At 42.5% G+C, this 12,476-nt stretch overlaps 1 protein-coding gene across 1 annotated transcript; it reads right to left on the bottom strand.

Annotated features, from left to right (window-relative positions):
- Positions 1 to 746: 746 nt before the first annotated feature.
- calm1a (calmodulin 1a) lies at positions 747 to 10,955 on the bottom strand. Its single transcript, XM_012861547.3, has 6 exons — positions 10,826 to 10,955; positions 3,457 to 3,487; positions 3,225 to 3,368; positions 2,251 to 2,357; positions 2,026 to 2,161; positions 747 to 1,919 (listed from the first exon to the last, which is right to left on the bottom strand). The coding sequence occupies exons 1-6, from the start codon at positions 10,826 to 10,828 to the stop codon at positions 1,891 to 1,893; spliced, it is 450 nt and encodes a 149-aa protein (XP_012717001.1). The 5' UTR covers positions 10,829 to 10,955; the 3' UTR covers positions 747 to 1,890.
- Positions 10,956 to 12,476: the final 1,521 nt, after the last annotated feature.

Below are 12,476 nucleotides of genomic sequence, written 5' to 3'. Positions count from 1 at the left end.
GAAAGGTTTAAAAAGTTTAAATGTATAAATGTGGTACAGTGAAAGCTCTGCACAGCCAGTATTCTAGATAACACTCTTCAGACAGTTACGTAACTCCAGCTACTGAGAAACACATCCAACACCTCCCACACTAATCCAGTCTGATTCCCAATCATGCAAATAAAATAAAATAAAATATCCTACAGAGCTACAGATCTACTACTGATGAAGCCCTGAATCACACTTGAAAATAAAGGTGGTTTCTGGCACTCGTGTAGGTTATTATGCTGCATCTCCAATTCTATAATTGTCAAACCCTCTCTCCTCTCTTCCTCCCACGGTTTTCTGCTGCCCGTTTCTCTCCTCCGTCCATTTCCATCTGCGTTTCTGTTGCCTGGCAACAACTCGTCGGCAGCCATTTGTGGCATCCGGAGAATTGTATCACCACACACACACACACAGATAAATGGCAGAAAAACAGTGGCGCTTATTGGTTTTTGATAAATAACAGAGGTTTTCCCCAGCCTTCATGGAAACATCAAGGCTTCTATGATGATTTTGCAGCACTTATCTTTAAGAGAGAACCTGATAATCGAGGTTCCTTTAAAAAAATAAAGAATAAAATGCTCGGTGGGCTCTCAGCAGGACATCGCACGCAGTTAGCTTTGATTAGTCATCTTAAAGCTGCACCACCCCCACAGAGAGAGAGAGAGAGAGAGAAAAAACACACATCAGCTTTTCTACAAATACACAAAACACCCGTCGCCTTTTAGTTCATGAGATTTTATTGGAAAAACAAAATGTAAAGACTAGCATTGTACATCTTGGAATGCAGATCAACTGAACCGAACAGAACAGCTGGACTGGACCGGGTCGGGCCTCGCTGCAACCCACGCGCACACAGGCAAACTCACACACAAAAACAAGGTAGAAATGCTGCAAAGCGCCGACCCTGTCCCCCATTAAGCTGGAACTCGCCCCCCCCCCCCCCCCCCCTAACCACGCCGAGTCATACATGCACAGCCTTCAGAGACAGCAGCCTGCACCCGTGTGCGGCGAGACAAACTCGGATCTTACTTTTAAACTCAGTGTCTGTAAACATCCAACCCAATACTCACACTGGTGCCAGCGCTGGTGCAAAACCTCTGCCTCAGAAACTGTGCTTGTATATAATTATCTTTAGAGCCCACCCATCCCTCCAAATTGGATAAGACAAAGACTGCCAAAGGGGCGTTTCACCCTCCAAAAAAAAAAAAAAAAAAAAAAAAAAAAAGTAAACACACAAAGGATAGTGATTATTAGACATGCCAGAAACACAAAATCTAAAATTAGTTGTTTATTCCATTTTAATTTTTCTTAAAAATATCTGTCACTGACTTTATTTAGCTAAAGCAAGCGTCCCGTTGGTTCGCCCGCCCGCTCGCTCCCATCCCGGCGAACCGCCCCTTCCTCCTCTGAGGCCCAACAAACAGCCTTCTGTCACTGAGATCTCAACAGTAACCCATGTTAACGCTGCATGCACGAAAGGGAAAGTAAAACAGAACAGGACTTTATAGAAGAAAAGGCGGCTGACCCGCCCAAACTATCATCATGACATCAGGCAGATGGAACCAGGAAGCAGAGGGGCAGCGGCCAAACTAGCCGGCTGCACGAGGCCGCTCGTCTAATGAGCCGAGATCTGATTGGTCGGCTCAGCGCGGAGGGGTGGGGAATACAAGCCAGTACATGCAGATTAACTTTTTTTTTTTTTTTTTTTTTTTAACTTTTACCTTTTTTGAACTTGTTTATATGGACAGATTTTCAGTATTCCAACATTCAGTTTAAATTGTCTATACAGAACAGTATGATTAAATGTAGATTTTTGCAATAAGAGGTAAGTGAAATATTTGACTGATTCTTTGTAAGCTCAGTTCATTTGGCTGTCATCATCTGAACAAACTCTGTGGAGAGAGAGAGAGAGAAATAAAAAAAAAATAATCAGAACAATGTTTTTATTGAGACCAGACGCTACATGTTGCCATTTTAATCCAAAGTGTCCTGTTATACCTTCATAGTTGACCTGTCCGTCGCCATCGATGTCGGCTTCTCTGATCATCTCGTCCACTTCTTCGTCCGTCAGCTTCTCTCCCAGGTTGGTCATGACGTGACGAAGCTCCGCCGCGCTGATGTATCCGTTGCCGTCCTGAACAGGAGCACGCGCGCTCGGTCAGTCACAACGTGCACGCTTAGTCACGTCGGCTCTCCCGCGCACATCCACGCACCCCCACCCACCTTGTCAAACACTCTGAAGGCCTCTCTGATCTCCTCCTCGCTGTCCGTGTCCTTCATCTTCCGTGCCATCATCGTCAGGAACTCGGGGAAGTCGATGGTCCCGTTGCCTGGTGGACAAAAGGACGAACCAACATGTTTTATTGTGCAAGTTTGCAAACAGCACGACATTTTCCAGCGTTTTTTGATGGATTTTATTATAATTTTATGTTTTATTATTTTCATGTATGTGTAGGTGCTTTTTTATTAGACTAAGACTTCTTGTATGGTGGGGACTGAAGTTAATATTATTTATAATAAATACCATATATTGATTGATACACAGTATATCTATGGCAGTCCGTAACAGACCATCGTCATATAAAAAAGGGAAAGAGACCAAATTACATATCCTCCAATAAGCTGGTGAAAATTCTCAGTCATCCAGGTCATGGTCATTCCAAAAAAAGTAAAAAACAAAGCAACTGGACTTGTTTTCCCGTAGTACTACAGAAAACAAGTCCAGTTGCTTTGTTTTTTACTTTTTTTGGAAATACATATCCTGCACTTATCTACAAACCTATTTTTAGCCTGCCTTTTATTTCAAATACTGTTACTATTTCCCATTTCAATCTATCCATCCATCTACCCACCTTGGTGCCATATAATTCACGTAAATGTACTTATTCATGTTCCTTTAACTGCATTTTTATATATTTTAATGGCTTTAGTTTTTATTCTTTCAAACAGGTTTTTAGCACCGTTTGATATTTTAGAAAATAATTCACATTTATGTTTAATGTTCCATTTGCTGGTTTAATAGATGAACACATTTTTTTTTTTTATTGTTTTGAGTTCTAATGTTTCGTCAACCCAACAAGACGTACATGTGTCTGATCACGTTATTTGCTGAGTTCAGCATTTCTTTGTGTTTAATCACTCTGACGCCTAAAATCAAACCAGCGTCTGGTGAAAGGAGGCTGAAGACGGCGGCGTACCATCGGCGTCCACCTCATTGATCATGTCCTGGAGTTCAGCTTCAGTCGGGTTCTGACCCAGTGACCTCATGACGGTGCCCAGCTCTTTGGTGGTGATGGTGCCGTCTCCATCTTTGTCAAACAAGGAGAAGGCCTCCTTGAACTCTGGGGAGAAAAAGACGAGGGCGATGAAGATAAAATGCTGAAACTTCTGCCTGGATATGGGGAAAAACAGGGTCTGGGCTTTTCTTACCAGCGATCTGCTCTTCTGTTAGTTGGTCAGCCTAAAAGGAAACAGAGAAGAAAAGAGGAGTTAGAATAACGAGCTTTTTGACAGCGTGTTAACCTAAAAGCTCCCTTTAACCGAACCACGCGGCAGTGTTGTAGTCAAGTCACTATGCCTCGAGTCAGAGTCCAGGTTCGAGTCATTAAAAAAAAATCCGAGTCAAGTCCAAGTCATTAAAAAAAAAAATCCGAGTTGAGTCACTATTGATCAAGTCGAGTCGAAGTTCCGGACTAAAGTAAGCATAGCCTAAATGTTTTTAAACTAAAAAAAATAAATACTCCACCACATTGCACTAATAATTTAGATCACAGGTGTCAAACTCAAGGCCCGCGGGCCAAATCCGGCCTGTCAAGGTAAATAATCCGGCCCTCAAGAGCCAAAAATAATAAAGTAGAGGCATATATCCTTTGAAAGTGTATAAAATGGCTAAATCTGTGCCTCCTGTAAGTGTAACTCACCCCAATATCAACGTTTTTTGCAGATAAACTGTAAAAACGGCCTAAGGTTGCTACTTTTATGTTACTGTGCATTTTTTATACTTCTATGTGAACTGGAATGAAATTATGAAATGAAAAGTATCGTCTACACACGTGCAACCGGCCCTTGTAATGACTTCATGACGCCAAAGTGGCCCTATATAGAAATGAGTTTGACACCCCTGATTTAGATATTAAAATCATACACCAAATAATATTCTAATGACATATTAAAATTATAGCCTAATGATATAAAAAAAAAGTCGAGTCTTTTTCTCAATTTCCGAGTCAGAATGATCTAAATGTAGGAGTCCGAGTCCAAGTTCGAGTTCTCAGTGCTCAAGTCACGAGTCTCTAAATTTAGCTAATGACTCGGACTCGAGTTCTACAACACTGCCACCAGGTAGATTCTTCGCTCCTGTTGACAACCTTAAAGTCTTCAAAGTTGATATCTGTGAGGTCCGCCACCAGCCTTGCAGCTTTTGGTTCTGGCTTTTTTGTTCCTCTGCCATCTAACCTCAGCACTGCTGCTCCTCTGCACTGGTTTAGATCCATAACTTTTCCTTTTCCTCCTCCTTCTCCTCCAGCTTTCCCGCCGAGCCCATCCAGCGCCCCCTGGACCACCACCAGGCGCTCCACCAGGCCCTCGGCCTGCTTGCTGTTCTCCGCCCCCTGCTGTCTAACCTCTGCCAGCTCTGCTTTGGTCCTCTGCAGATTGCTCCTGAGGTCCTGCAGCTCGCGGACCAGGCTGTCCATACGGCTGGAGGACGTGTCCATCAGCAGCTGCAGGAAGGCTCTGTAGTTCCTCTCCTGCTGCAGGAGGAGCTCCTTGTAGTAATGCTGCTGCTCGTCCAGCAGGTCGTAGACGGTGGACAGGCTCACCGGCTCGTCCTCCGCCGGGTAGACGGCCACTTTCTGAGGCAGCATGACGACGGGACAGTGGCAGGAAGGACAAATGTCCCGTGTTATGGGAGGAGCGACGGGTGGGTGGTAAAAATAACGGCCAGACATCTATCATATGCTCCTGCTAGGCAAGAATGAGACAAAAGCGACATGTCCCGTCATTCCAGTAGTCCCATAACTGGACAAATAAAGGAAAGGACAAATACTAATTTAAGTGGCCGGGTGGTATTAATCCCCCTGGATGTGTCAGAATCCAGAGTCGCCTTTCAGTTTTCTCCAGGAGCTGATAGATGACGACCCGACAGGCGGCCCCTAGTCTGCCGTGATCTAGACGACAAGTCCATGCACCAGCTGGTCCTTCTGCTGACGCCGTCCCGGTAACTCCTCCGTCCGTCCGCCTCTCCATAAATCTAGCTGCCAATCACTTTTCCAGGCGTGGGCGCAGGAGACCAGACGGCGTCCTTCCATCCGACCCACGTCGGCGGCACCGCGTCGCTACCTGCCGCACGCCCTCACATGATCGCGGAGCGGCCGCCGTCGCTTCGCCGTTAAGACGCTGCTGGAAGTGTCCTCCCTCTGGACGGGTTCCACGGCTGACGAGTGTTTTATGGGATGGCGTGAGCAGAGTGTGAGGAAATGGATTTTAAGCGTGTGCCACCCCAGGAGGGGTCACAAGACTTTTGTTTGTGTCTGCATGTATGTGCTAATCTGCAGCCTGTCAGCTCCCAGCTAAGGTTGCAGCTCCTGGGGGGGGGGGGATCAGTTGACTGGTCAGCCTCCTGAGCTGCAGGAAGGCTCACTGCTTCGTCCTGACACTGAATACATGATTAAAGTTGACTATAGGTAAAGTAAATATAAAAACCTGCCTTGTTTTCAATTTTTAAAATCACCGTCCTCAACACTTATCCAACAGGTTCTACTTTCCTGTCAGATTTCACAATCAGGCCAAGTTTTTTTTTTCTTATCTTTTAAACAACAATACAGTTTCTCACTGGGCCATATGAAACAAAAAAATGCTGTAAGACAACAAAATTACACCGACTGTAAAGATGAGAAATAAAAGGACATCTGCTTTAGAGTAGGGCTGTGCATAAAAATCGATACAAAGATTAATATTGATGTTTTTAAAAATAATTTAATATCGATACTCTGGATTTCAATATGGATATACCTCCCAACCCCTAGGGGGCGTTATTACAGCGCACCATTACTGTTTACAGCGAGGAAAAGCAAGTGAGAAGAATTTGCAGAATAGATGACAGGATTTTAAAAATGCCTTCATCCCTAAAAATCAGACATTTGGGCACATTTTTTTATTTCTGTGACACGTTAAATGCATTGAACCAAATGCACTTTATTTTTCTGTTAACATACCAGTGTTCAGTAAATTGAACAAATATAATATTTGGCTGGTTTTGTTGATTTTGAGTATTAATTAGAAAGTAATAAATATCTATATTCAGGTCAAACCAAGCTGAGCTATATAGAGAATCGTATCGGCTCATCCTAGATGACATCCAGCCCTACGTTAGAGTGAATGACAATTTACTGAAAATCCCTATGAAACATGTTGACAAACGACCAGATCACAACCATGTTGCTCTGATTAATTACAAACAGAAAGGCCGGAGACGTTACTGGGCGCAGTGTTTATTTACTGGAAAATCTGCACGCATAATAATCCAGCTGCAAGACGGCGTATCATGATGAGGGATCTGGGGCTTTCCATTCTGACACCAAGCAAAAGAAATTACAAGATTTCCTACATTTCTGTGTCATGGTACAGCCACATAACATGCAGTCAATCAGAGGCCATATTAACGGTAAATATAGCAGAGAAGTTTTCCATTACTTAAGTCCACATTATTCTTGTCAGCTTCTCTGATCTTCAGCATTATCATTAGTTTCAGATACAAGCTTCTACAGCAGTGAGAGTCCAGCCCGCTGCTTCCATTTATCACTCGCATAAAAAAAAGTGTGAATTTATGAGAAATGCAAAATACTAGCCAATTTATTTTACATTCAAAACAGCCCCTATATGCTATTAATATAATTAGACGCTCAAGCTCCTGTGGAAATCAATTTGCAATACATTTTGCAGCCCCACATCAAAGTGAACGTCCTTCCTTTTCATTTTTATTAAACTCAAAAGAAATGTTAAACTTATGGATTCATAGCTTCCTTGCCTGGCTATGAATCCACAAGTTTAAAATTTCTTTTGCTCTGATCCTCCCCCAAAAAACACCGGACACGTTGCCTATGGCTCTCTGCCGTCTCCGTTTATGACGTCTTTCTTAGAAAACGAAGCAGAGCAAACAACCCCCTGGTTTCTTACATACCTCTGAGTCAGCGCCACGCACCGAAACCAGCCCGTTTACTGATAAGACAGGTAAGAAACGATGGACAGAGCGATGGAAGCGTCCTCCATAAAGCATAAAGTACCCGGGCTTCTGATATCCGGTCCGAACACTTGAGCAGACCCACAGCGGGGTTCTGGTTTAAAACAACCGCATCCCATTTGTTGTCAAAAATATAAAATGACCAATAATAAAAATCGGCATCAACCTTGCATTAGCACTTTCAGGGTTAAACATCCGTAGCAGAGATGTTAAAAACGCTGTCAGATAAAAACAGGCGGGTCTTTGCCGGATGACTCAGACTAGGAGGACATTAATTGAGCTTTGGCACAGAGGCCTCATATTTAATAGCTGCAACCATCATAAATAAACCACAAACACTACAGCAACCAGTCCTGTTAGAATAGGACACGCTCAAACTTTTACCTTCTTCCATAAACAAGAATCTGGAATTCACATTATACCTCAAATGTCAACCAAAGTAATCCTGTCTTTTTTTTCTTTTCTTTTTTTTAATAACAAAAACTATTTGCAAGAAGCTTAGGCAACAGCACAACAGCGATAAGCCGCAACAGAACGATGATCTTGAGCCGGTATCCGTTTCATCCGACTATTTATTACAGGTAGAGGAAAACAGCGGGGCTTCTTGTAAAGTGATAGGGCTCTCAGATCATTAAGATCGGGTTACTAATTGACACAGGCCTCATTAGCCGTTATTCTGCTGTACACGTTCCTCTTATGGGGCAGACAGAGTCGCTCAGACCTGAAATGAGCCGACTGTCGAAATAAATCAATAATTGTGCCAACAGGCAACCAGTTTTCTTTCCCAAAGTGAAATGGACTGTGAGCAAATGAACCTTCATCCCTTCACTCCCTGCCTTTTCCTTCGTGGTCGTGTTTTATTCCTCGTCATGGAAAAGCTCCATGTTCAGCATCCCTTGTCCAACATGTCCATCATCCCTCCTCTGCACATGTCCAAACCATCATCCGTTCCCTCTGAGGTGTTACATTTCTAATTCTGTCCATTTTGGGTACTCCACATGACAACTTGAGCATTTTCAGCTCTTAAATATTGTGCTTTTGTTAGTACCACACACACAAACCTTATAAAATAATCCGACTATCCATTTTTTCCCCATAGCTGACAAGATTTTAAAGTCAAGACACCAGCTAATTTACCCTTTGTCTATTTTCCCCAGCTAAATCTTTTTATTTTTTTAACCTGGGATCAGTTTTGCAGCGACTCCGTTCTCCTTCTGTGTCTTTAGAGACGTGTCGGTGGTGATACTTCAGGTGACTCGTGGGCGTCCCTGTCCACAGACCTGTTTGTTCAGACCAGCACCATCCACAGCGGAGAAACTCCCCCGCTCAGACGATAAGGTCAGGGATACTTTCCTGGGTGGATGTCACGGCTTACTGAAGGCTTGTTATCATGCTAGCCTCGCAGAGACCGGGACCCCACTGACCATCCTTTGGAGTCACAGCCAGATTATTTTCATTTTTTTATTCCTGGGCTGACCTTTGCTCACTACCAGCTTGTAAACCTTCCTTTTCTTTCCTGCAGCAGGTAATAAACTGGTTTACACGTCACTCCTGCCAGTTATCTCAACATGTCCTTTGCCTCTTTGTCCTCTCGGCCCTCAGTGGGTCACAGCAGACGGCTGATAGCCCCGGTTCTGTTGGTGGTTCCCTCCCATTAAGAAAAAATAAAAAAAACGGGGTGTTTCCTCTCCACTGTCACCGCATGCTTGATCTGGATGACAGATTGTGGCAAAAGCCAAAATCGATGCAATCGGCTCTAGGCTTGGGCTAATTAGCTGTAACAGAGTGTATTACTGTTACGGTTCAGAAATACCACCACCAACTAATTTTTATATATATATATATATATATATATATATATATATATATATATATAGAAACTGCCAGAAAATATTATTGCATCTTGTGTTTTAAATAAGAGCAATATTATTATTACATGTCTATTCCTATATATGGCATTTTAAACGGGTATTAAACTACTTTTCATTAGGCCCTCATTTCTTTATTCAATTGTTTTTGAATAAACACAATACTCCAATCTTAAATGTCTCATTTTGCCATTAGCCGTAAACTGAAAATAACAGAAATAAAAGCTTGACGACACCAGTCTGTGTGTGTGTGTGTGTGAGATTAATCTATATAATGTGTTTCTCCAATACAACACACCATATGGGGCAACAATAAAGGAGATCTGCCACTAGGCAAACAGGAGGGAGGGGAAACTACTCTAATTGTACACTGAAAATGTCTCTTGACACTTTGCAAGTTGCTACCTGGACTGTACAAGTTTGTAAACGCCACAGGTGACTAGTGACACTAAAGTCTAGATTTACAGACAATCATTGGCTACTAAGCTTAAAAACCTCATCTTATTTATTTATTTTTTTTAATTAGTCTGGGCTGAATGTGACCGGTTTCTTACATGTCAACGCTGTTCAAAAGGTAGTTTGATTATCCCACACGGGTCAGAATATTCTCCAAAACAATCTGGGATGAACAAAAAATAAATAAATAAATAAATAAATAAAATAAAATAAAAATAAAAAAAGCCAAATCTATTTGTAAACAAACAAAAACAAGGGAGGTAATTTTTAGTGCCTCCTTGGGTTTTGGGACCACCTTAGACCGAGATGAGCTGAAAAGCTCCGGATCAATCAAAGTGTGGTGGGCGGCAGAAGGAAGGAGCCCAGGGCGTCAATACAGCAAGAACCGCCAATGACCCCCAGGTACTAAAACTCACCCGACTGGCAGGTTCACCCACCCAGCTGTCTCCCTCCCTGTCCCCATTCAAACACATGGCTCCCCGCTTCCTTCCCGCCTCTCTTCCACCCAACAAAATCACAATCTCATTTTTTTTAAACACACATACACAACGTATTAAACTCTGCAACCAGAGGGAGGAAGATTCCCTTTTAGTTTCTGTCTATGAGTTTATTCTAGTCCGAGGTAAAGTTGTAAGATTACGAAACAGGCTTGAATTTGACGACCATTATAACACGGCTTCATAAAAACGTAAAGATCACCGTCCACCCAACCTATTCCGGCCTGTTTTATACGATCAGATCTCACGGTCTAGCGTTCACACTTTGGCATCTATTGCATTTTTTTTAAAGCATTCACTTCAGCAGTTCATTCAAACAGGGAGGGGAAACGTATCGTTTGCTGTCAAAAATGCCGGAAAAATCATTCATTGGGCAGGGTGAGGTAATAGCTGTGATGCTAACAGAACCGCTACAACCTACCGGAGGATCGGCAGCGTTGTACGCGTCCTGACGAGCTATTGCGCAGGACCTCCACAGAGAGAAAGCTTTTTATATACAAATATATATATTTGTAGATATAAACCACAGTGTCGGCGGCTCTCAATGGGTCGAGGCGGTCCGCCCCGCTTCGGCGCGGCGCGGCTCGCCCCGTGCGCGAATCATCATGGAGGGCGCCGGGATGTTTTAGCAGCGATCCTCCGGGACCGACAAGGGAGCTCGGAGTCGTTGCAAAAAAATAAATGTCTTATCCTCGAGTCGTACGCGTTAAAGAAGGCGCAGTCGGTTGGGTACTCACCATGTCAGTGGGAGTTTGAGGTGTTGGCCTGCCGGCGGTTCAGGAGAGAGGAAATGGACGGATGCCACTGAACGTTGCTGCTGCTGCTGCTAGCTGAAGGCGGGGAGACGAGGCGAATCACCGCTCCACCGTTCGTTGTATTCCTCCGCACTATAGAGGGATACTACTCAGCTTCCGGGGTGCTAGCAGACATAGAGCCACAATGGGACATTTAAAGTTAGAAAAAAAAAGATGTATAATATTTTTTTTCTCTCCTTACAGGGTATCTTGGAGAACTTTATTAAATGTATTTTTTTTCCCAAAGTTTTATTATTTACTGCCATTGTCTAAACTGTGTAACTTGGGTCATACCTTTTACTTATCCTACAAGCTTCTCTCAATATTTGTTTTCATTTTGGCCCATTCCTCCTGACAGAACTGGTGTACCCAAAGCAGGTTTGTAGGCCACCAATTGCTTGAAAATATCTTACACAATTAGATTTCACCTCCATCGTTTTTTTAAATGCGCATTTTTGCTCTCGTTTGTGTGCTTGGTTTATCAGAAATGTCTGCTGCTTTTTACTGTATGGCCATATAGGACAGCAAGGTGATAAATGTCCCGTGTGAGTAAATTAGACATTCAGTTCTTCATACAAATTTCATATTTGTGGTTATATGAAAAGATAGATCAAAGGATTTCTTAAAACTGTATTTAGGATTTAAAACAACGGAAGTTGTGCTACTTAGAATCACATAGTGGAATATATTCATAGTTTGAAAGACATGTGATCTGTCCCAATGCTTGTGTCTGTGCTGGAGTCACATTACATGAAAAACTTATCTAAAAAAAAAAAAAATTGCAATAAATAAATGATAATCAGCCCCTCCTTCTTGACTCTGCAACAATGCCAGAGAAATTATATTGTGTCCATAAATTACTAATAATGTTAACGGGAATTGGGATTCAAAGTCAAATTCTTTTTGGGTTCTGTAACATTTTAAATGGTTGTCGAATGTGCTCCCAAAAAAAAAAAAAAAAAGAATAGACAGCACATGAAAATTAAAGGGAGCAACACCCACATAGAGAAAAAAAAAAGCATAAAACTTTTTTCCTTGCCAATTCCAGCCTAAATCGCTGGTGTCAAGTCTTCCCCAGTCCAATTTACTGTGGAACCATATTACATTTTTGAGTTGAATTAGACGTTTTGGTTAACTTTTTTTTTTTACCTACTCTGGAGATGTAAAGACAACATTTACAATGTTCTAAACTTTGATTGTGTTTTTAGATAAATGTACATTAATACAAATAGGCCTACATTTTGCCATCCATCCGTCATCTCCTGCTTATCCAAGATCTGATTGCGGAGGCAACAGGTCCTGGAGGAATGTTTCATGATAGATACATTGAAAACTTGCCAGGAGAAATACTCTTCTATTTAAAAAGAATATGGTAACAAGACTTAGGTGTGCGAAGTTGCATCTTAAGGAACCACAACATTTCTAGAGCAATGTTTGTTGGATAGAGAATAAAGGTCGTAACGCACAGCTCCATGCTCAGAGAAAACCAAACAGCAGATTAACACAAACACCTCATGGTAACGGCCAAGCACAATGGTGGAGGGCTGGTGCTCAGGGAATGTTTTGCAACCAGTGGATCTGGACACATTGTAGA

Source organism: Fundulus heteroclitus, chromosome 19 (genome assembly GCF_011125445.2).
Source record: "Fundulus heteroclitus isolate FHET01 chromosome 19, MU-UCD_Fhet_4.1, whole genome shotgun sequence".
Lineage (NCBI taxonomy): Eukaryota > Metazoa > Chordata > Actinopteri > Cyprinodontiformes > Fundulidae > Fundulus > Fundulus heteroclitus.
Note: the sequence above shows the minus strand (reverse complement) of the source record. Positions and strands in the feature narration are given on the sequence as shown.

Excerpts from the sequence above, each read along its gene's own strand:
- calm1a (XM_012861547.3), bottom strand. Across the intron at positions 3,369-3,456 it reads AACAGAAGAGCAGATCGCTG|AGTTCAAGGAGGCCTTCTCC; the intron begins GTAAGAAAAGCC and ends TTTTCTCCCCAG. Across the intron at positions 2,358-3,224 it reads CAATGAGGTGGACGCCGATG|GCAACGGGACCATCGACTTC; the intron begins GTACGCCGCCGT and ends TTTGTCCACCAG.